Raw genomic sequence first — 24183 nt, forward strand, 5'->3', positions numbered from 1 at the left:
AGACATGGTGGATTCTCACTCAGTGCCACATTTTCTTCTCCAGGCTGAACTCCCTCAGCTCTCCCAGCCTGTGTCCAGAGCAGAGGGGCTCCAGAATCATGGAATCTCAGGATTGTTTGGGAGGGAAGGGACCTTAAAGCTCACTGATCCCCAATCCCTACCATGGGCAGGGACACCTTCCACTATTCACAGAATCATAGAATGGATTGGGTTGGAAAAGACCTCCAAGATCATCAAGTCCAACCCTTGGGCCAACTCCAGTCCCTTTACCAGATCATGGCACTCAGTGCCATGGCCAAGCTCAGTTGAAAAACCTCCAGGGATGGGGAATCCACCCCCTCTCTGGGCAGCCCATTCCAATCCCTGAGCACTCTCTCTGCAAAGAATTTCTACCTGATCTCCAACTTCAATTTCCCCTGGCAGAGCTTGAGCCCATCTTGCCCCATTGTCCTATTGCTGAGTGCCTGGGATCCCTTTGTTTCTTTTGGCTGATGGAGCCTCACTCTGGCCCACCCTGGAGGCTCTGTCTGCTCAAGGCCAAGCTTGGCTTTGTCCCCAAAACTGGGATGGAGAGAGGAGGGAGAGATGAACAGGGTCCCTCTGCTTGGAGAGGTTTCTGACCCAGTGATGGAGACAGGTCAAGTGCCAAAGGGCACGAGGTAAAATCACCCACCTAAGCTCAGGGCATCACTCAGGGACACACATTCTGTGTGTCCCATCCCTGGGCAGGGCAGAGAGGGGCTGAGAAACACCTTCTGCATTTCCACAGCAGGATTTCCCAACCCAAGTTTGTGCCACCTGGGTCACTCCTACTCAGATCATCTGAATTTCATCTACAATTCAGGCCCCACCTTGGAGCTCTGGGTACCTCACTCTGACACAAAGTTCACCCAGGACTCTGGAACAGGTTTAAAATTCAAATTTTTTTCTCACTCCTTGGTCTTTTTGAGAGACATGAGGGACAGTCCAAGGGTTTCAAAGCCAGGGAGATGTGGCAGTACTTGCTGAGAGGGAATAAATAAGTGGAGACTTTGCTTCCCTCTGCTTTTCCTAAGCACTTTTCATCTAGTGCTTCAATAAACACTATTTGCTTCTTGGTGCTGCAAGACTGGATGAGAAGGCACAACACATGGAGTTACAAACTATCTCAGTACTGGAGAGGTGCAATTGAGAGTAAAACCTGAGCTGTGTGGCCTGATCTGTGGGTTTGGTTTGGGATTGGAGTAACAGAGTTGTGTTTGGAAAACAACACAATGATGCATCACGTTTGTGGCTCCCTCCTGTTCATGATGATGACTCAGAGGAGGAAGGTTTGAACCCAAGGCTGGAAGCAGAGGGAAGGCTGGTGCTTCTGCAGGGCTGCTGCTGGTTTTTTCCCCAGGTTGTGGATTTGGGCATCAGAGTTTGAAGCTCAGCAGCTTTGTGTTCCTCACCAGCAGGATTCAAATGCCACCTCCCTCTTGCACCCCATAAACAACATCTGGGATCGATTTTCTCACTGCACTTAATTCCTTGCACTAAAGAGGAGTTGGAAAATGGTTTCCAGTGCATTTGCTCTCCTCACTAGTCATGGAATGTATTTAGTTTAGTTTTGCTCTTTTCCCTTTGCAGCCCAGCAGTGGGACCTCAGTGGCCCCACAAGGTGTGTGCCAGGAGCTTGGTGGCTCCTGGGTGGTGACAGACACAACTCCTGTGTGGAATTGGGGCTGGATTAACTGGGCAGTGGTTTGGGGGTTACTGGAGACCCCAGCCCAGCTGCTTTGTCATCCCCAGGGGTGTTTTGCATCCCCTTTGCCCAGTTCAGGGCTGCATCCACCACCAAACTCCTCCAGCACTGCCTCAAAACAGCAAGAGGGAGAGAAGTGTCTCCAAGGTGGGTTTGGAAGCCTTTGGACCTGAAGATTCTGGGTGGATTTCCACAGATCTCAGAGAAATATGTCCAAGTTGTTGTTGTTTTTGTTGGCCAGTTGCCCCTGCCCTTGCCCAGCTCAGTGTTGCCTTTTCCTGGAGCAGCTTCCCAGTGTCTCACCCATCTGCAGGGCTAAGACTTGGCATTTTTGGGTGGATAATCAGGAAATCACTGCATTTGTCAAACCTTTATTTCCCCACTCTCTTTACTCTTTTTTTGCTCCCTTGTTGCTCTCCTGCAGCCTCAGCCTTTCAGGAAGCAGGTGAAGCCACGAGTTGTTACCTGGACTGTGGTTTTACCCTTTTTTGAACAAACTCAGGCCCAGAAATTGTGAAAGAAGGAAAACAGCCTGGGCTGTGATTTCTTCAGTAATCCAACGACTTTCTCCAGCTTCAGCTGTGATTTCTTTAGTAATCCAACCACCCTCTTCACTCCCTGGAATGGTATTTGGCAAATGGGGAAAGAGACCTTTGAGCAACACCTTGCAAGACTCTTATCCCAGGGAATATTTGCTGATTCCTTCCTCCCAGGAGACTGGAATTTTGTATTGGGACCTCAGGGTACCACTGAAGGAGTTCACCACTTGGGGAGGCAGCTTTTCCCTCCCAAGGACCTACTTTTGGGGCCCTCCTGGACCAACACATTGGTGTGCCATGTCCCCATGCCCTGGGCCTGCCCAGCAGCTCAGAGCTCACCTCACACACTCTGCAATGCAATAATCTGATTTTAATGAGTGGCCTTGGCTATTGAGACACCACTGCTGCTGTTTGACTGGACATTTGACTTGGAGATTTATGTCAAACAGAGGGATATAAGGCAGAGAGACAGAGCTAAGGGTTGGCTGGCTGTGGAAAACCCTTTGGAGCTGCTTTCTTGGGGCTGCAGTGCTTGGTGTTTGCAGAGATGATGAGGATAAGTGGAAAAGAAGGACGACCTTACTCTATCCTGTTTCGAGGCTGCAGCTTCCTGATCATTTATGAAGCTGGAGTGTTGTCTGCTATGCTGGATTTATCTCCTGATGTGCTGAAATCTGCATCCAGGGTCTATGGATCATCTTCAGGATCAATTATAGCTGCAAGTGGATTGTGTGGGTGTGATGTAGGTAAGGGCTGGGCACTTCTGTTCATCCTGAGTCTAAAGAGATCGAATAGCTTGGGATTTTGGAGTTGTAAAAGATTTTTTTTAATTAATTCCTCAGAATGTTCCTTTGAATGCTCCTCAAAGAGTTGAAAACATGGTTAAATTAATCAACACAGAGAAAGCAGACTAGATGCAGTTATTAAATAAGAATTGCATCTCATTAATTTGAATTAATGGTAAGAATGGCTAATAAAAGAAGTTCTCTCCCTAATAAGGCATTTGGGGTTGTTTGTAGATTCCCAAGACACAAAGGAGAAAGAAAATATCTTAGTGGGGACAAAGATGCAGGAACCAAGAGGAGGAAATGTTATAAAAAGGCTTTCTGTCAGTTTTCTCCCATATCTCCACAAATTTTTAAGATGCCTTGTGGTGAAAATGGAGAGAAATGGGAAAACAAAACCCTTCTGCTTCCTGCAATATGGAAAAGCTTTGGAAAATTTGAGTTCACTCATGAAAGTGAAAGTAATGTGTGTATGTGAGTATTTCATGGCATGGCAAAATGCCCCTTTCCAAAGTAGAGGTGCAGCTCAGAAAGTACAGAAATAATATGTAAGAGCACATAAATAATATTGTAAGGGATGTAGAATGATTGCTCTGCTTTGCTTCAGAGAAGATGAAGGAGGCCTTCTTCAGGGGTATCAAACCCTGCTTCTGGGGGCTTATTCCTGGAAGAAGAATCCCTAGGCTGTTGAGGACTGTCCTAGAGAAGTACCTGCCTCCCAATGCCCATGAGCTGGTGTCTGGGAAGCTGCACATTGTCCTCACCAGAGTGCACGACTGGAAAAGTGTCACCGTGTCCGAGTTTTCCTCCAAGGAGGACCTGATCCAGGTGGGAGCAGCCACAGAGAGGGAGGGAGGAGATGGGTGGGATTTGCTGCCTGGCCATGAGTCATGGAATGGGTTGAGTTTGAAGGAGCCTTAAAGCTCATCTTATCCCATGGGCAGGGACACCTCCCACCAGCCCAGGTTGCTCCAAGCCCTGTCCAACCTGGCCTTGGACACTCCCAGGGATGGGGCAGCCACAGCTTCTCTGGGCAAAGTGTGCCAAGGCCTCACTGTAACAAACTTCTTCTTTGTGCCTAATCCAAATCTCACCATTTTTACTTTAAATCCATCACTCTATGTCTTATCCCAACTGGCCCAGGGGGCCTGTGCCAGAATTTCTGGCTTTGTCACCCTCTGAATCCAGACATGGATGAAATAATGCAAAATATCGGCCCTTTTGATTGTTGGCTGAATTATCCTGAGGATTCAGGGAGCAAATAGAGGCATTTCACAGCTTTCCTCCCTAATTCTCCACTCCTGGCTGTGATCTGGTGCACAGAAGTCAGTGGTGCCCAATAACCCAGCTGGGGGTCCCTGTTTTGCCATTCCCAGGTGAGGCACCGTTCCCAAAGGCACCAGGTTTGGTGGCTCTTTGCTCAGCTCTGCCCTTCCCATCTCCCCCACAGGCCGTGATCTGCAGCTGCTTCATCCCAATGTATTTTGGACTTCTCCCTCCTAAATACCACGGGGTGGTGAGTACCTTGTGGTCTGAAGATCCTGTCTCAGGTCAGGTCAAGGGCCCCTCTGGTCCATGTCCCTTCTCCAGTGGTGGAATTAAGGACGTTTATACCTGTGTTTGCCACCAAAGCTGCTCAATGTCGTGTTCCCACAGTGTCTGCATGGGAAAGATGATGTCCCAAAGTCTGACCTTACTGCAGATAGGATTGACCTCCTCCCAAAACTGTCCATCCTCTCCCTGCCCCCAGGGTTGGCTCAACTCCTTTCTGCTCCTCTTTCCTCCCAGTTTTACTAAAGAGTGATTTTGTGGCTGGAAGGGAGGTGGTGGTGGGTGTGAACCTGAAGCACATGGAACCCTTGGAATGGGATCTCTGTACCCCAGAGCCTGAGCCTGGCTGGGAATAACCCCCAGGGGGGGCACAGCCCAGCTCTCCCTGGCACCAGGAGGGCTCAGGGTCCCCTGTTTCCCCCCTCCCAGCGCTATATGGACGGGGAGCTGGGCTTGTGGAGGGCTGACTTCGTGTCCCGCACCACCATCACGGTGTCGGCGTTCGCGGGCGAGTACGACATCTGCCCCAAGGACAGCCCCGCCGCCTTCCTCACCTTCCAGCTGGCTGACTGCATCCTGCACTTGTCCAAGAGGAACATCTGCCGCATGCTGTACATCTTCCAGCTCCCCCCACGCAAGGTGAGCTGCTCCTGCAGGTACCCAGAGCCCTGAGCCCCCTCCCTCTGGCACAGCTGCCCTGACTGGCACCTCCCTCGGCAGGTCCACGATTGTTTTTATGTCCAAGGCTACGAGGACACGATCTCCTTCTTCCAAAGACTGAGTAAGTGGCTGGGAGTGAGAAGCAGGAAGGTTGGCAGGTTCTCTTACACTGTTGGGTTGCTGATAGAAGGTAAGAGATGGATTGGGAGTGAGGAGCAGGAAGGTTGGCAGCTTCTCATGCACTGTTGGGTTGCTTACTGAAGGTAAGAGATGGATTGGGAGTGAGAAGCAGGAAGGTTGACAGCTTCTCTTACCTTGTTGGGTTGCTGACAGAACATAAGAGTTGCCACCAAGTGCACCCAGAGTGTCTCAGGCAGACTCATCCCTGCATCCCTGGCACTGCCAGGATTACTTGAGTCCCAGCCCCTCCTGAAGCTCCCTGTTCACTCTCTGGTGATGTGATATCCCCTTTTCTCTGCCACACTGGGCATGGTAGAGCTTTCTCCCAGGGAGCACAGACCCCCAGGACCCCCAGAAGTGCAGGCTTAGGGACCCTGTGGGGTGTTTGATAACCCACTGACCCCAAAGCAGCAGAGTTTGGTGATCCCTGACCCCCTAACCCAAGTCTGGTCGGCCATGGGGTCACCACTGTCCCTGTTTTCCTGTCTGGCCATGCCTCCCACTGCAGTTGGGTGAGAGCTGCATTCTCTTCCCCCAGTTGATTTCCCTATGGATTACTTTGAGGGCTTCACACTTTCATTCACTGATGGATCACAGCAGAAAGGTGAGGACACCTTGTACTTGAAGCCAGAACTGAGAGGACTTCGCTTCAGCGCCACAGACCCTGAGGATGCCACTGAGGAGAATCCAGGGACTATCCCAGCAGCAGAGGAAGAGGAAGCCCCACAGAACCTTCTGCACCGCCAGAAAGGTAAGGAATTCTTTATTCCACATGTTTTCAGGAGCTGAGTGACACTTGCCCAGGGCTGTCACTGCCAAAGGAGGCTCTTTGGGTCTTTGCAGGCTCCAACAAAGATGTGAGAACATCAGGAAGGGGACAAAGTCCCCCTTGGGCCAGGGGTTACCAGTGAAGCCTCATGGTGAGCTCACTTTGGGTGAGGATTGAGGACTTGGGGTCGGGTCAGAAAAGCTCTTTGGCAAAGCAGCTTTTTCCATGGAGAAAGTGATTTATTTACTCACCTTGCAAGGTAATAACAGGTTCTGCCCACACATCCTTTTGTTAAAGGTCTCAGGGGTTCCAGGTTCAACCCCAAATTTCTCTGGTTGCAGCCAGAGAAATACTAAGCACCAGGAAAGCACAGCAGGGCTGCAGGGAAACCTCTACCTGGATCATTTTTAGCAACACAAGGCAGATTTAAATTAAAAAAAGAGTTTCCTGCAATCCTGTGCAAGGTAATTCCCTCTCTTGGTTTTGCAATGAAAACTGGGATGAATCCTCAGCATTTCAGCTCCCAGATTGTGTTATTGTTAGCAGAGAAATAACAAGTAGTATCTGGTGGAATACCACATTTCTTTCAATTTTATTATTTATTTCCTTTTTCTTTCAACATTTCAGAGTTTGTCAGCTTAGGATAAACGACACAGCTTTTTCAACATGCTGATTATTTTAAATGTTGCCACACAAATTAAATAAAAAGTGAAAAGGACACCAATATTGTTCTAAGAGGACCACACAATGAGGAATATGAAGGGGGGAAGAACAGGACCATTACCATTCCAGATCTAAAAATAAAAGCTTAAAAAACATAAAATAAAAGCAAGGAAGGTCTTTCCACTGAGAACAAACCAGCTCTAGGCCCACTAAGAAGTGCAGGATGCTCTTTAAATGCTCCATCACTCTGAGCCACGTGGAGCTTTTGGAAGCAACACAGTAGGAATGAGGTTTCTTTGGGCTCCTGAGCCAAAGAAGAGCCTGAGGAGTCTCTGTCTCTGGTTTGCAGCTGGGCTGCAACATTTTTCACCAAAATCAGCTCACCTGTGGGATCAGCTCACCAAGGGGGGGTGAGTTCAGGCTCTCAGCCTACAGAGGAGAAGCACTTCAGATTTCCCAGATCTTGGGAAAAAAAAAAAAGCCCTGATGATCTAGGCCAGGAAGAGGGTGGTTTATTGTTTATCTGTGCAATATCACTGATGTTGCCAAATCAGCAGGAGGATAAACTTGTGAACAGCTTGTACCTGATTTCTTGTTTCCAAAGGACACAATCCATGAGGATTTGCCTCTCTCTCCATGTTGCACCCTCCCTAATTCTTGACTAGAGGCAGAGTGTGGCATAAAACACCTGAGCCAACAGCCAGAGCCACAGCCAGGACTGGGCACAGGCTTGGGGGTTTTTTGGTTCTATTGCTTAGAGCAGGTTCTGGGATTCTTCCCTCTAGTGGGAGCTCCTTTTACCTTGGGATGTCTCCAAACTCTCATCCCATCCACCTCAGGCTTCACATTTCTGCTGAGCTCGATGGGACAAGCAAGAGCACAGTGGTGGGAGGGCAATATTTGAAGGAAATCAAAACTTGCTTACCCTGTTACCTGTTGGACAACAGGAGGGAGGGAACAGCTCTGCTCAGGGACTTAAATCCAGTTTGTATCACAGGACCTGCCAGGAGTGTCTGTCAGACTGACCAGTGTGGTTTTATTCCCTTCAGGGCCAGCCCAGCCACAGAAGAGCATTTCTGGCCCTGCTGCTGCCTCTGGCCCCAGTTTATATTTTAAAAACAGAATGAAAAACTTGCAGCACAGCCTGAAGGCAGAGCCTCAGCTGCACTGAGGAGCACAAGGATGTGACTGTGACAGTGACACCTCCAGCACAGACAGAGCCACAGCCCCTTCCATCCCTTCCCCAGCCCCTGATGCTTCCCATGACCCACCTTTAAGGGAGGCATTCCAGGCTGGATCTGTCCCAGCTGGGTTTCCAGCCTGATGCTTTGGGCATCACCTCCTGCACCAGGTGAGTCCAGTCGATGCCAAGCTTTGCCCATTGCTCTGGCAAAGCCTCCTGGTGCCCTCAGCTCCAACCTCACACAGAGGAGGCACCACCAGCTGTGCTTCCTTGAAAAGATGAGGGATTAATAAAGCAAAAACCAGCTGACTTGAAGATTGAGTTGTCACATATTTCTCTCCCAGCAAATCCCTGCAGTTTTGGAGCAGGAGGGACCTTTGCTGGGACTGTTTTTGGTTTGGGTGTTTCTTGTAGGTTGTTTTTTATTAAAGTTCTCAGTGTTTTACTGACTTTTTGTGATTAAGCATCAGAGGGGCAGGTGGGGCACTCTGAGCAGTTCAAACTGTGCTCCTGATTGTGCCTGAGATTTACAGACCATTTGGTGGATTTGGGTGTCAAACTCCTGGATGAGAATTTTCTTTGGGTGTTTTAATTCCCATTGGAAGTGCAACAGTCTGAGACTGACTGGAATGGGAATATCCTACCTGGAAGTGGTGGTGGTGCTTGCTGGGAAGCTCAGGAGACCTTTCCCACCCAAACCACTCCATGATTCTATGAAATAACTATCCAGGTTTCCTTTAGCAAGCTCATTCCAGATAAAATACTCCCAGGAGCCTGATGTCAATCAGAGACAGCAGAACCTGGTGTACTAATCCCTCACAGAGCATTCAGAGTTAACTTTGGAGCTGTTTCCATCACTCATTCCTGCAGTCTCCAGGGCCCTTTGGATTAAACTTCCCTCTGTTCCATTTCCTTCTGTGCAATTAAACAAGATCTTCGTTCAAATGAACAGCTTGTGCCGTTGGGATCCATTTGTTGCCCATCAGGAACCAGCAAACACGGGAGACTCACTTGGGATAAAGCCAATCCATTGATGTGCAGGAGGGATTTGGGATAATTAAGAGAGCTGCCAATTAATTCTGTGTGCAGACCAGAGACATGGGGGGTGTTTGCCTGAGCCCCACACTTGTGTGGCTGCAAATTGCAGACAATTGCAAGCAAAGAACTTATTTATTGGTGAAATGTGGGAGATGCAGAGTCTGCAGTAGGAGGAGGTTCATCTTTAGGTTTCTCCATCCTACTGGAAATTTGAGGGGGATCCAAATGTGCTCCCACCTCCACAGGCAGAAGAAGCAGAGCTGTGGGAGGGGGGTGAAGCTCAAGAATTGCTAATTAGTAAAATAACTTCAGAGAACTGGACAAAAATGAGTCCCTGCCCAGTGTGGTGCTCCCTAAGGCTTCTCCCTCACTGATGAAACGCTCTGAAAGTTTTTCAGTGGTAGGAAAACACTTAAAATGGGGCATTTCCTGGTGAATTCCTGCCCTGTAATCTGCATTAAAGCAGGGGAAAGGGTGCTGCTGGTGATGAGGAGGGGGAAACCTGAGTGCCTGCAGAGGAAGGTGCCCACTGGCCCTGCAGCCCGTGGTGGGTCACAGGAGCAGCACCAGAGCTTTGCCTCAAGCATCACATTGAAGCTGGTCAGGCCTGGGCAGAGGCAGCAGCCCTGGAGGCAGAGACAGCTCCCAAGGGAGAAAAAAACCCTCCAAAATATTCCATAGGAAAGCAGCAGCTGTGCTGGTGTGTGGGATGAGCTCTGATTTCATCCATCCCTTCCCGAGGCAGCAGAACGGAGACCCCCAGGGCTGTCAGGGACTGTCACCTGTGGGAACAAGGGGACAGCTGAGAGGGGATCCAGGGGCCAACAGGGATGAGCAGCCCCTGGAGGGCTGGACACCAAAGGGCTTTCTCATGCTGAGGGGTTTGTAGCTGGGTCAAATCACTCTGTGCCAGTCTCTTCACAGCTGCTCAAGAAGGAACTTGCAAGAAGGTTTTAGGGAGGTACGACTTAAAAGCTGTCGGTGTGATGAGTTAAATGCCTTAAATCCTTGAGGGCTTAGTGCCAAAATGTCTCTCAGGATCTTGGTTAACATGCCTGATGTCCTGCCAGGGCAAAGCAGGAACATGAGTATATTGCAGTAGGGAAGTGGCACTGAGCTGGCTCAGAGCTCCTTTGAGATATCAGAATAATATCACAGGGGGAATAAAAGAGCTACTTTAATGTGGGCTGCTCCAGATTTGGTGTTTTTAACCAATGACCCTTAGGTGAAGCCCCCCAGGGTTTGCCTCCCCCAGGCTCCTCACCTTCTGTCCACAGCTCTCTTGCGCAAAGCAGGCACCAGGGTTTGGAGGAGCTTGTGGAGTCGTTGGATCAGGGAGGTGACACCTTCCAGCAACCCCCACACCTTCTTAGCCCTGCAAAGCAAAATAAACAGGCTGAGTTAAACCCTGGGCTGAGGGATCCAAAGGGGAGGGTGGTAATGGTAATTAACACTGTAATAATATTTTCCATGGTCATGTGAGCCTGTGGTGTTGGCACCAGCCATGCCCACTCTCCCTGAGAGTTTGCTTTCAGGGAAAGACACAACCCCTGATTTCATAGAATCATAGAATGGATTGGGTTGGAAAAGATTTCCAAGATCATCAAGTCCAACCCTCAGTCCAACTCCAGTCCCTTTACCAGATCATGGCACTCAGTGCCATGGCCAAGCTCAGCTGAAAAACCTCCAGAGATGGGGAATCCACCCCCTCTCTGGGCAGCCCATTCCAATCCCTGAGCACTCTCTCTGAAAAGAATTTCTACCTGATCTCCAACTTCAATTTCCCCTGGCAGAGCTTGAGCCCATCGTGCCCCCTTGTCCTATTGCTGAGTGCCTGAGAGAAGAGACCAACCCCCAGCTGGCCAGAACTTCCCTTCAGGGAGTTCTAGACAGTGCTGAGGTCACCTCTGAGCCTCCTCTTCTCCAGGCTGAACACCCCCAGCTCCCTCAGCCTCTCCCCACAGCACTTGTGCTCCAGTCCCTTCTCCAGCCTCGTTGCTCTTCTCTGGCCCCACTTCAGCTCCGGGTTTGTGTGTCATTCCCTGAGGCCTCTCCCAGCATGTTCTTACCCTTTCCTGAACAAAGCTGGCAGCCTGTATGGCTGCAACAGCACCTTGGCCAGTGGGTCCTGCAGTCCATTCACCTGCTCCTTCTTCCACAAGCCTGTGCCCAACAGAGAAGGAAATAAAGGTCAGTAATAGAAATAATCAAATAAATATAATCATTCCTCTTGCCCAGCTGCAGTTCAGGTAGTTGCTCAAGCCCAGGCCCAAGCCCAGCTTGAGCTGCTCTTCCAAATCCTCTTTGTGAGCAGCTCCTGCAGGTCTAGGAATATTTATCAGGAATAAATATCTCGGCAATGCCCTAAACACAACAGTGCTCCTCTCGAGGAGTGCAGCACCCCCAACCCAAGCTGAGCACCCCAAATGCTGTACCTGGCAGGAAATAAGGGGTGAGGTACTGGGGGACCCTCCTGCAGAGCCCAGGGATGGTCCCGTTGGGAGCTGCAGCCTCGTTCTTCCCACAGGTGCTGCCGAAGCGGAAATTACCGTCGAAGTAGTTGAGGCCAAAGGCGTCTGGGGGGCACAGAGAAAGGGGTGAGGGGCGTGGGTGCCACACTCTGAGGTGCCCATGGGGACTTGGGGTGGCACTTACTGTTCCTGTACAGGAAAAGGGCAGTGTCCTGGTACCCCTGGGAGAAAATGTCGTTCAAGACCTGCAAGGAGAAACACTTGAGGTTGTTGGGGTGAAGGGGGTGAGTTAATGATGGTCAGAAGAGGATCAGGCACAGCAACATCAGAAGGCTTGAGCAAAGACCTTAGAGGTCATGGGTTCAATCCCCTGTGTGGGGCATTGACTTAAGAGTTGCACTCGATGATCCTTGTGGGTCCCTTCCAACTTGGAATAGTCTGTAATTCTGTGACACACAGAACTCTGTTGATATTAGAACTTTTTTTTTTAGTTACAGCTTCACCTTTTATCTACTCTTGTATACAAGATGTCATCACACTATTGCTTAGTCAGGTCACCAGGCATACGTGGAAACATTCTGCTGGCCACAAGGTGTCCCACATTCTACAGGTGGTTCCTCCCCCCTTAAGGGTGCTCTCCAAACTGCTTTTCTCTCAGAGATACACTCTGAACTCCCCAAGATCAATTCCCTCATCAGTTCCCTCAGACAGCAGAGGATCCACAAACACAGTGTCACCCCCACATGAGGGCACCAAAAAGCCCCAGAAAGGGCAGTGCAGGGTCTGTCCAAAGGTGTTTGCCCATGGAGGGTTGGGGGGGCCCACTTGGAAAGGCAACAAGCACAGGTTGGTATCCAACCAACAAAACACTGGTCATAGAATCGTAGAATGATTCGGATTGGAAAGGACCTTAAAGATCATCTGGTTCCATGTGGTTCTTTGCAGGTTGTGCATCCCCATTTCAGGTTGGCCACCCATCAGCAGTGTCCTCCCTGAATAATGTCCTGCAAAAATAGTCACTGCTGTCCCCTCCCTTTGAAATCTGATTCATCAGTGGTGGAGATTGAGCTGAACCCCAAAGCTTGGGGAGGCAGGAGCAGCATTAACTCCTTTTGACATGGCACTGAGTGTCATGATCTGGTAAAGGGACTGGAGTCGGACCAAGGGTTGGACTTGAGGATCTCGGAGGTCTTTTCCAACCCAATCCATTCTGTGATTCTATGATTCTAACCAAACCAAAGCTGGGAGAAGCCCATCATGGTGGGCTTACCATGGTGCTGGGTGGGAAGAGAGCATAGCTGATCCTGCAGAGGTTCTCTATGGAGATCTGGATGCTGCCATTGAAGATCTGGAAGCAGAAGAAGATGGCAGGACAGTCCCTGGGGCAGATGTCAAGCTCTCCAGTGAAGGGGGACACGGTGATGACGGGCTCCTCCAGGCTGGACACGGGCTGCAGGCCGGTGAACCCGCCGTCCACGTAGCGCTGGGGGCAGCAGCACAGGGGGGGTTTGCTCAGAGGAGCGTGGCAGTGCCACCAAGGGGAGAACCAGCAGCTCCACAGGTGACATCTCCCACCATAAACCAGTCCCAGCACATTCTCTCTTCTTTCAACAGCATCTCTTCCTGCCCTTATTCTTAATCCCAGCCTTTACAAGCTCCTCCAGCTGCCCTGCCTGGGGCACCCAGCCAGCTCCTCAGCCAGGTGTTGCAATCCACAGCAGGCATTAAAATGGGAATATAATTAGTTTAATTCGCAAAGCTTTGTTAAAAACAAAATGCTGGCAGCTGTGAGGCAACTCAAACACCACTGATGCACAGTGTTGTGCAACTTTCAAGTCCTGAGCTCCAGCACTTGGGCCCTCACTTTAATGTTTATCTGCAAATCCCTGGGGGATTACTCACTGGGTAAGGAAAAAGCTGCTTGGTGTATTCCAAAAGGAATCTGAATTTACCACCCACCTCAAAGGGGTCTGAGGTGGCAGCTGAGCAGATTAAATGTTCATTGAGTAACAGTGCAGAGGAACCTCCCACAGCAATCATGGACCCACAGAATGGGTTGCGTTGGGAGGGACCTTAAAGCTCATCCCATCCCACCCCCTGCCATGGGCAGGACCACCTTCCACCAGCCCAGGTTGCTCCAAGCTCTGTCCAGCCTGGCCTTGGACACTTCCATGGATGGAGACCTCAGAGTTCCTGTGCCTAAAAGGGCTCCAGGAGAGCTGGAGAGGGAGTTTGGACAAAGCCTGGAGTGCTGGGACAAGGGGGAATGGCTTCCCACTGCCAGAGGGCAGGCTTAGATTGGATATTGGGAAGGAATTCTTCCCTGGTGGCCCTGGCAGATGTTTCCCAGAGAAGCTGTGGCTGTTCCACCCCTGGAAGTGCTGGAAAATGCTGCTGTGCTCCTCCTTCACACCGACAAGCACTGGGTATGAAAATGCACAGGGCTGGGGGAGGATCCTCTCAATATCTCAGCCATGCAGGTCTACTCCTGACCTAAGGGACACCTGCACTGCTGAATGACCCTGCCCAGGAAAACTGGATTGTATCTCAAATTCCTGAGCATGGGAATCCTCTTTCACATCAGAGATCTGCAAGGCAAGATTGAGTCATCCACCCTCTCTCCATGGGCAAAGCAGGAGAGGGGTCTCCAGGTGGCAATTCCACCCAGGTATCACGTTAGGATGGGATGAAGAACAAGCTAAAAGGCTTCATCATCCTCCCTGAACTAAAGCAAAAGCCTGGACATGCACACCCCACCCTGCTCAAACCCAAGGAGTGTGTGTTTCATTGGAAATATCACTCACCACTCCTCGGTAGGAAGGAGGGATGAATCCACAGTAAATAGGGAGGAAGCAGCTGCAGAGGAGAGCCTGGAGGAGGAGAGGCATTGCAGAAGTCAGTGTTCTGTTAAAGTTCTGCTGGACAAAAGCTGATGATTGGGTACCTGAAAATGCAGCCTTGACAAAGTCTGGGTCAGGCTGTCAGTGCCACCTGGACTGTGACAAGAGGAAAGACTTCAAGAAGGGGAAAACATCTCATTTCATTGAAGTTGAAACACTTCTTCTGAGCAAGGCACTTCAGTTTTTAATTAATTTTAAAAATAAATTTATTTAAATTTAATTAAAATTAATTTAGTTAATCTCTGCCAGAATTAACATGTGTAAATCTACATATCACTGTCCAACAATTCCCATTGAAGGGTGACAAGGTGAAACTTTGGGGCCATTTTTCATCTTTGTGGGTTGTTGGACAAAACCAAGACACCCTCACAAATCATCCTCATCCTGCTGGGACTTGTTAATGATAAAGCCACTGCTGGGGTGTTTGTAACCATTTCCCACCAACCTCATCAGCTGGAAATGAGCCCCCTGAGCTCCTGGTTTGCCTGGAACAGGCACCACGGGGTGAACTCCCACATCTCCATGGAGTTGCCATCCTTTACTCTCTCCCTGGGACAAGCAAGCCCAGGACCTCACAGTCTTTGCCCTGGGATTCTTCCCCCAGATAATTAACCAAATAATTTACTGGTTAATCAGCTGCTTGTTGTTTGGCAGTATCTTAGTCCAGCTCTCCCCTCCCAGGAAAGTGCTGAGATAACAAGGAAAACCACTGCCAGTGGGATTTGGCCACAGGAAGACCTGTCCAGAGAGCTGAGAGGTCACATGAGCATTCACAGAGCTCTTGAAGAGTCATCAGCACTTTAATTAGAGCTGGGCAACATCAGCTTTGTGAGGCTGGAAACAAACCTGGTGATTTTTTAGTATGTTTTGTTGCCCTCTGACTCTGGACCTCCCTCCCTCCAAACCTCATGGAGCTCATTGTGGTGTGTCCACATCTCTGGCAGAGCTTCCTGATACTCCCAGTGGAAAATTTGGCAACTGCTACAGGGTATTTTTGCTCAGGGTAGAAAACAATGCAATTAAAGACTCCAGCTCAGGTTCCTCCACCCCAAACAGCAGGCAGAGATTTCCTCAGCATCAGGGGAAGGTCCCTGTACCTGAATGAGCTCCTCTTTGGAGCTGAACTCTGAGGCCATGACGTTCTGGCCATCCACCACCCGCGTGAGTGAGATGTGCAGCCTCCCCGTGGCCAGCTGGTAGGAATCCTCTGGGAGCATCCTCTGCAGAACAGCCTTGATGCTGGCCAGCAAACTGCACCTGGGAGACAGGGGGCCCAGGAGGGTTTTCCTGACTTCTGCTGCCAGGGCAAAGAAAAATTCCTTGACGTCATCTGAAACAGAGACAAGGGAAAGACAGAGAGAAACTCAGTATCCCTCCTGCCCTACCAGGTATGTTTTTCATTCTGTTTTCATAGAATCACAGACTCACACAATCGATTGGGTTGGAAAAGACCTCCGAGATCATCAAGTCCAACCCTTGGGCCAACTCCAGTCCCTTTACCAGATCATGGCACTCAGTGCCACGGCCAAGCTCAGTTGAAAACCCTCCAGGGATGGGGAACCCACCCCCTCTCTGGGCAGCCCATTCCAATGCCTGAGCACTCTCTCTGCAAAGAATTTCTACCTGATCTCCAACTTCAATTTCCCCTGGCAGAGCTTGAGCCCATCGTGCCCCCTTGTCCTATTGCTGAGTGCCTGGGAAAAGAGACCAACCCCCAACTGGCTACAATTTCCCTTCAAAATAAAGCCTCTTGCAGCCCCTCTGAGTGAGCCCAGGATGACACTGCTGGGGAATGTTGTGGCAGGGCAGAGAGAGTGACATCACCTCCATAATGTCCTCAAAGGAGATGTTGCTGAGTGTGACCCCATGGGTGACATCCCCTTCTGCACCCGAGACAGTCACTCAAGGTGGGGATTGGGGAAAGGCTCCCAAGAGCCCCAGGAAAGGGGACACAGGAGCATACACTGAGTTACAGATGTCAGTGTGACTTGCATAACACGTTCCTGCCTTCCACCTCCAGTTTCCCACACGGGCAACCTCAGACTGCCTGGCAGAGCTGGGATGGCTCATGGTGAGGACATGGGGCACCTCCTCTGCTTAGGGCTTTCCTGCAAGCCAGGTGTCCTGGGAGTCCCTGCTCACCTGAGCTCCCCCAGCAACCTGGGAGATGGTGTTAATAACAATTAAACGGGAGCTGGATTAAAGGAGCAGAGCCCTGGAGGGGGCACAGGGCACTCTGGGGTTTAAAGGCTGTGCAGTGATGCCAGGGAGGGAGTTTGGTCCCTTTGCTGCCACGGGGAGGTCACCTGGGGGAATATCCCAGCTTGGGGGTTAAACTCCTTCTGCAAGACACTTATTGAGCTCCGAAAGAGCTGTCCCTGCACCCAGGTGGGCTCCCTGGGCCCCTGCACCAGCACAAAGCCTCAGCTCCATGGCTTTGTAGGGGCAGAGCCTTCCTGCTACCTCCTGAGATTGCAGGGACAGACAGACGGATTAGGCGGAGTGTCCAGAAGGCACCTGGAGCCACACGAGTATTAAGAGGAGTTATGTGTGTTTGAGCGGATGTTGAGGCCATGTGGTGGCAATCAGTGCTCAGCAGGGTCACACAAGGTCCTCAGGGATCCCAAAGGAGCCAGAGGCACCCCAGGGGGCTGCTGCACACACAGGTCATGGTCTGGCTGCTCTGTGTCCTGAGCCAGAGGCACCCCAGGGGGCTGCTGCACACACAGGTCATGGTCTGGCTGCTCTGTGTCCTGAGCCAGAGGCACCCCAGGGGGCTGCTGCACCCCCAGGTCATGGTCTGGCTGCTCTGTGTCCTGAGCCAGAGGCACCCCAGGGGGCTGCTGCACACACAGGTCATGGTCTGGCTGCTCTGTGTCCTGAGCCAGAGGCACCCCAGGAGGCTGCTGCACACACAGGTCATGGTCTGGCTGCTCTGTGTCCTGAGCCAGAGGCACCCCAGGAGGCTGCTGCACACACAGGTCATGGTCTGGCTGCTCTGTGTCCTGAGCCAGAGGCACCCCAGGGGGCTGCTGCACACACAGGTCATGGTCTGGCTGCTCTGTGTCCTGAGCCAGAGGCACCCCAGGGGCTGCTGCACACACAGGTCATGGTCTGGCTGCTCTGTGTCCCAGAAACAGGGGGAACATGGTAAAAATCCCCACAGGCTGCAGGGTGGGAGGTGAGAGACAATCCCAGGTTGGGCACTTTGGGTCATGGCACGCAAGGGATGACCCTGGCAGCAATGCCCTGCCTGTCCCTGCCTGCACCAGCTTGGTGACCAGGCATGTCCCCAGGAGGTGACCTGTGGGGTGGCAGAGGACAGACTGGCTCAGGGAGCTCAGAGCTCACCCAGCCCAGGTCAGGGCAGGGAATGTGGACCCGACTGCAGCCACCCCATGGGACACCAGGCACAGCTTTCCCCCTCTTTTTGCCCCAATGTGAACTTGGCAGAGTTTGTGCCACATTCATTTGCCTTTTTAGAAACCCAGCCAGAGTCATCACTACCCATCACTTCCCCCAGGGAACATATTTAGGGTATAAGATCATCTCAACCCCTCTGAGTGATGGTGCCTTCCATCCTCAGGAAGCAGAGCCCTCTTTCAGGACTGGTGCCCCCAGCAAGGGCAGTTCCCAAATTTATTCACACTGCTGGACAGCCCCAGCCCCAGCAAGGGCAGTTCCCAAATTTATTCACACTGCTGGACAGCCCCAGCCCCAGCAAGGGCAGTTCCCAAATTTACTCACACTGCTGGACAGCCCCAGCCCCAGCAAGAGCAGTTCCCAAATTTATTCACACTGCTGGACAGCCCCAGCCCCAGCAAGGGCAGTTCCCAAATTTATTCACACTGCTGGACAGCCCCAGCCCCAGCAAGGGCAGTTCCCAAATTTATTCACACTGCTGGACAGCCCCAGCTCCACCCATGACATTGGCACAAGCAATCAGAGAGGAAATTTTGGGGTCCTTGCTAATTTGTGGAGGACTTCACCACCATATGGGCAGAAATGTTGATTTCTGCTTTTTCTAAAAAGTAAACGTTTCAGGAACTGCATTTTTTTTTGTTTCCTCCATCATTATTTGGCATCTAAACCCCTTTGCTCCTCCTAAATGTCCCCACTCTGAAGCAGAGCTTGGATCAGCCTCCAAAGCTTAAAGTCTTGTGTGCACTTGTTTACACATGGGCACTAATTGGAAATATGGGAAGACGTGATTATTAAAAGTGGATTAACTGCTCTGAATTAATTCTATACATGGAGGAACCCGTTGCTGGATGGTCCTGCTTCCATACTGGTGGAAGAGGGTTGGAGGAAACCTCTTTTACAACAATAAGAGAAATCCCTGGGTTGGAGCAGGGATTGCTGTTCCTTCAGGCTGTCCCACTGATGAGCCCTTGAGCTTGTGCCACAAGGAAAGGCACTCCACTCTCTGGGAATGGGAATTGCACCACATCTTCCCTTGTTCTGAGTGGGATAACCCAAAGTGACAGAGCTGTCACCTCCATGGGGACCTGTCACTGCCACTCGTGTCCCTGCACTGCTAAGGATCCCAAGGGACCTGATCCACTGGGACAAAGAGGTTTAACATGGGCATATCCCACGTAAATGCCAAGTCTCAGCCAGGCAGACTTTCCTTGGGACACATCTCAGCTCTGCTCAGCCCTCGTAGCAGAAGGGAAGTTCTGCTCCTTCAGCAGGAGCAGGAAAAGCAGCCAATGGAATACAGGTCCATCCAGATTTCCCCACGCAGTATCTCCCCACTCAGACTGTCCCAACCAGCTGTTTCACCTTACACCACCCAAAATTGCCCCAGTTTGGCTGCCACAAGTGGCAACACCTCAGGTTTCCTCAGTGCCTCGTGAGCGATACAAGTTCCAACATTATCACAGCCCTGTTGCCAAATAGCCCCAAAATCCTTGGGAATAACAGAGCCCCCTAACACTGCAAATTTAGCATTAGGAACACTGTCTTTTTAGTGCTAGGAACAAAAGGCCTCACTTTATTTGCAGTTCTGTGGCCAACAAAAATTCTGCCTCCACACAGATACCAACACATCAGTTGTTCACCTATTTATACATTTTTAACAAAGAAATTAATGTTCATTGCTTCTAAATTACATCATTCCCTTTCTTTTATCAGTATTCTATCCACTATTGGTTATTAATCTCTCATTGCTTGTCCCAATTAGTTCATACTTTTAGTCTTTCTAGAATCTTTTTCCTCTGGTGGGGATTTTTCCAACACAAATGCTGAGCCTTTTTTAGTCTTCATTATCTGCTGGTTTCTCCAAAAGGTTTCCAGATATCCAGTTTCAACAACACATCATTCTCTCATGGGTCTTGCTCATTGAAGCATGTCATGGTTAACTTTAAAACTCATAATTTTAGTATTTTTCCCAAGCTGTGTTCTCACAAAAGTTACTTATGACAACCTTTTGCTCTGTGATGCCTGAAGACAATTTAGGGCCTAACACACAACTTATGACTAAAGAAAACAACCAATTAAAAGGCTCGTTAGGAACATTAAAAAATTAGAAAAGTTGTATCCTTTCCAACATCCCCACCAGCACTTCAAGGCATCAGTTTTGAAATAAAATCTCTATAATGAGGAAAAGGAGGGGACAGTTTTCTTACCGGGGCCGACCCCGCACACGACGGCGGCGGCGATGAGGGACCCAGCTGAGGATCCATAGATCTTCCCTGCGGATTTGAGGAGCTCAGGAGCCAGTTCCAGCAGGGACTGCACCACCCCAACCTGGTACAGGGCCAGGAAACCACTGCCCGAGAAGGAGAGCGAGAAAGGGGCGCTGGGACCCCGGAGATCCTCCACAGCCATCTCGGGGGCACCGCGGTGGGTCTGGCTCGATGTCTTGGGTTGTCCTTTTTCACCAGGTGAAGCTCAAGCTCTCCTCTGCACAGCTCCCTCCAGGCTCATCTCTGGTGCAGAGGAGTCCAGAAGATGGATTTTCTGCCTCCTTTTATGACAGCTCCCCGAGGCGTTGAGATTCGTGAGCTATTTTAATTGCCGCCTGTGCTAAAAACAGAAATTTTCCCCTGATCAAAACAGCTCTTATAATCCTCCCCAACAGCCCAGCTGATGCTCAGGGCTGAGTCAAGGCCTCCCTCTCCTTCCAAGGGGTCTGCAGTGCTCCAGGGGCTCTCCCAGGGATGGTCTCAGCCTTCCTGTGCCTGTCACGCTTGGAAACATCCGTGCAAAAAATTCCTCTTTGCTTCGTGCTTTCTTCATCAAAGGGTGTTTTCCTAAATAGGATTCTCCATCAATCCTGGCTTAGGCACAGCTCAGTACTGAGTGAGTAAAGGCTTGTATAAGACACTTAAAGCCAGAGGGTGTTACACAAGGGGTGGATACAGGGCTGGGTTAGGTTTGGAAATACTCCTTATATTTGCTTCCCATTGGAAGGGGTTTTTCCTTGCCTGACACTTGGGTATCATTTCGGGGGTGCAAAAAACAAAGAGCTGGGTTTGTTTGTTCTCCCCCTCTCAGTGAGGTCCTACAGCAGCACCACATTCCCCAAATCTGTGATTATTGAACCAAAATCAATGTGCCTTTGGGCTGTCTGCATTTCCTGGGGGATAATTAAAAAAAAACATGGAAAAATTCAGGAGATTTGTTGTGTCTTTTCAGCCTTAAGGATCCAATACTGCTGCCAATATATAGAATAAAAATTGCCCTTTTTAACAGATTTAACAGATGACAGGCTGAAGGAGCAGCTCTCCTTTCCAATGTCACACACCAGCCTGGCCAGGACAGCACAGGAAAACAGAGGATGGTCTCAGCATCCTGATACAACCTTTGCAGTGCTGTTTCACCCCAAATTTTTATACATTTCAGCTTGTCCTCTCCAGCCATCACTGGATGGCTTAACAGGAGTTGTGTCCTGGGAGCAGAGATGTGCAAACTGTCCCTGGGTTGAAGTGTCACTGGCCAGCAGGTGGACATTGCCTGAACCACCAGGTAAGTGTCAGCAAGGCCTCAGCTCCCACATATATTGAATAATTATCTGAATTATCCTGGGGGTGAACTTGAATTAGATCACAGCCATACTGGAGCTTCTCGTTTCTTGTCTTTCCAGTGTTTGAGGTTCCACATTATCCCCTCGTTGGGTGTCTCCCACACACTCCAGCCTTTCCAGCAGCCTCCTGGTGAAATCTCAGCTTTGATCTGGGTGATTCATGCCACTGACTCCTGCAGCCCTTGGGAAAGCAAAAATCCCTCCATTTAAAAGACTTTCTTCCAGCACTGACAAGTCGATGAAGGACAAAATTATGATCTCTCCAAACCCCCCAGGGCATCAGAAGTGCAGGAGTGTTTGTTCCTGTGATCCGTGGGCATTAACTGTGCCTGTTGTGCATGTCAGGCCCCCAAGGAATCCAACAGGCTCTGCTTGGAGAGGTGTAGGATGCCCCTGGCACCGCCTTGGTTGTGCCCAGCCCCTCCTGCCAAGATTTGGGAAAGGTGTGAATGATCCCATGGGACCTGCAGGAACTCGCCCCTCTGTCCACACATTGCTCTGTCCTGAAGTGACTCACGAGGGGCTTCTCAAGGGGTGTGGGAGGTGCCAACCCACCCTGTGCCCTCCCCAGCTGCAAATACTGAGCCACCAGGCTATCATTCCAGGAGACATCACACCCCCAGCTCAGCTCTGTGCTCCTGTGAGATGAAACCTTGTCATCATCCTCTTAGTGACAGCAAATTTCACATTAATTGGCTCATTAAGAGCCGGGCTGATTTTCTAAGCTGCCCTGCCCACCCCCAGCAAAGCAGGATTAGCAGGGACTGAAGATTTGGACACTCAGGGGCCCAGCAGCAGCCTGAGAGGGTTTGGGGAGAAGGTGCCCAGCTCACAGTGGGCAGCAGGAGGGCTGTGCAGGGCACAGGGATGGCTCTTGCCCGGGCAGGATCAGTGCCCAGATGGGCAGTGTCCATGATCCCAAGGATTTTCATGCAAGGGGATTGTGTTCACTGTTGGAAGCCACAACAGGGTGTTTAGAGAAGGATGAAGGTAATGCCGAGAGCTGGAAACTGCTCAAACCTCCAGGACTAATAACTTGCCCTTCTTTAAAACCTTCTTAATATCTTCAGTGGCCACAGGCAGTGAGGTTCTCAATCTTATAACTAAAAGATTAATCCCAGGTGCTGGAGTTGCTGAGGAGAAGGGACATGAGGTGCTGCACCAACCACAGCTGTGGCTGCTCCCAACCTCATCCCTCTGTGCTGGCTGGAGCACCATCCCTGCCTTGGGTTGGGTTATCTGGGGGCAAGAGCCCCCTGTGCAAGGGGCTGAGCAGGTTTTGCTCCTTGTTTTCCCAGAACCTCCATCCTGATGGGTGGGATGTGGCCCAGTGACGCCAGAAGAAGAATATTTGGTATTGGGAACAGCATTGGAGAAGGGAAGAGGAGAGATGAGTTGTATTCCTCACTGGTGTTTTACCTGGCAGGTGTGTCCCAGGTGGTGATGGAAGATGAAATTCTCTGGGAAGTCAGAGGGGAGACAGAGCCCTTTTCTGCTCCATGCAAATCCCAACCCACCCCTGGCACCACATGAGCTCAGATGCAAAACAGAAGCATTGCAAGATCCTCCAGCTGGATCCTCACCAGCTCCCCAACACCAGCTCACTCTGCCCCTCTCACAGCCTGGCACAGCTCCCTGGAGTCTGGGCAGGAGTGGGAACATTGGGACAAACAGCCAAGAGCAGTTTTGTTTCTCCTGCACTAAAAGCCTCCCAGTTTGGTTCCTGGCCAAAAGCAAACACAGTGCTGACACTGCACTTGTTGGCAGGATCCAGGAGTGGGATGGGATGTTTTTCACAGTCCTCATTAACCTGGGCTAGATTAGATGGAGTCCCTGCAAGGTGTTCCCCCTCCCTGGGGCTCTTTGGCTGAATTCTTTGGGTCTGTGAGACTTGTCCTTAAAGGCTTTGCAAACAGGGACAATGGTCTGGGAGGGGAAGGGCTGCTCTCATCCTACAAGGGCTTTGCTTCCCTGTGTTCTATTCCTTAGGGTTGTAAAAGGACTGAGAATCCAGGAGAGAAGGTGCTGGACAGACCCAGCTGGCACCAATGGCCCACAGGGCACTGTCACCCCACACATGGCACTGACCCAGACCCACACATTTTTTTGCCACCACCATCACCTTCAACCCACTAGACTATCCCACCTCTTGCACACTCCAAACCCCAAAACTTCATCCCTTTCACCCCAGGCTGGGTCTAACCTCTCAAGGGAGATGCTCCTGCTGGTGCCACCACACTGAGCCCTTGCAAACCCCCCTGCCTCGAGCTGCCTTAATCCATGGCCCTTCTTAGGGGTCTGGGCAAAGATTAGCTGGAAACACTCCCAGTGCTTAGGGTTTAAATCCCTTTGACATTTCACATCTTCTTAGAGCCTGTAGGTGAGACCCCAGCAGCTGCAAATCCCCTCAGTCCTCGAGGGAGTGACAGCTCCTGCACCACTCAGGAACGAGCTTTACCCAGTTCTTGGTGTCAGCCCAAGCTGCTTTGGGTAGCAAATCTCCTTCTGCTGGAAAGGGAATAGCTGTAGATTGTAGAAATGGCAGGACAGCCCCGTGTACCTGCTGTGAGTGTCCCTTGTGTCACTTTGCATCTGACTGCAAAGGTGCAGCCACAGCAGCTGGAGCAAAGCAAACATTATTCCACCCATAAATCTCACACAACACCCAGCAGATAAGCTTGGATGGCA

The 24183-nt window shown here is 50.6% G+C and overlaps 2 protein-coding genes across 2 annotated transcripts; one reads left to right on the forward strand and one right to left on the reverse strand.

Moving 5' to 3' along the window:
• Positions 1 to 2719: 2719 nt before the first annotated feature.
• On the forward strand, positions 2720 to 8505 carry LOC139683430 (omega-hydroxyceramide transacylase-like). Its single transcript, XM_071578560.1, has 7 exons — positions 2720 to 3011; positions 3658 to 3878; positions 4501 to 4566; positions 5031 to 5240; positions 5322 to 5382; positions 5980 to 6192; positions 7923 to 8505. Exons 1-7 carry the CDS (start codon positions 2813 to 2815, stop codon positions 8042 to 8044), a joined length of 1092 nt encoding a protein of 363 aa, XP_071434661.1. The 5' UTR covers positions 2720 to 2812; the 3' UTR covers positions 8045 to 8505.
• On the reverse strand, positions 6776 to 20770 carry PNPLA1 (patatin like domain 1, omega-hydroxyceramide transacylase). The gene is made up of 9 exons (XM_071578559.1): positions 20096 to 20770; positions 15563 to 15795; positions 14370 to 14435; positions 12836 to 13048; positions 11750 to 11810; positions 11530 to 11670; positions 11164 to 11257; positions 10359 to 10469; positions 6776 to 9876 (listed from the first exon to the last, which is right to left on the reverse strand). The coding sequence occupies exons 1-9, from the start codon at positions 20295 to 20297 to the stop codon at positions 9873 to 9875; spliced, it is 1125 nt and encodes a 374-aa protein (XP_071434660.1). The 5' UTR covers positions 20298 to 20770; the 3' UTR covers positions 6776 to 9872.
• Positions 20771 to 24183: the final 3413 nt, after the last annotated feature.

This window comes from Pithys albifrons, chromosome 28 (genome assembly GCF_047495875.1).
Source record: "Pithys albifrons albifrons isolate INPA30051 chromosome 28, PitAlb_v1, whole genome shotgun sequence".
NCBI classification, from domain to species: Eukaryota; Metazoa; Chordata; class Aves; order Passeriformes; family Thamnophilidae; genus Pithys; species Pithys albifrons.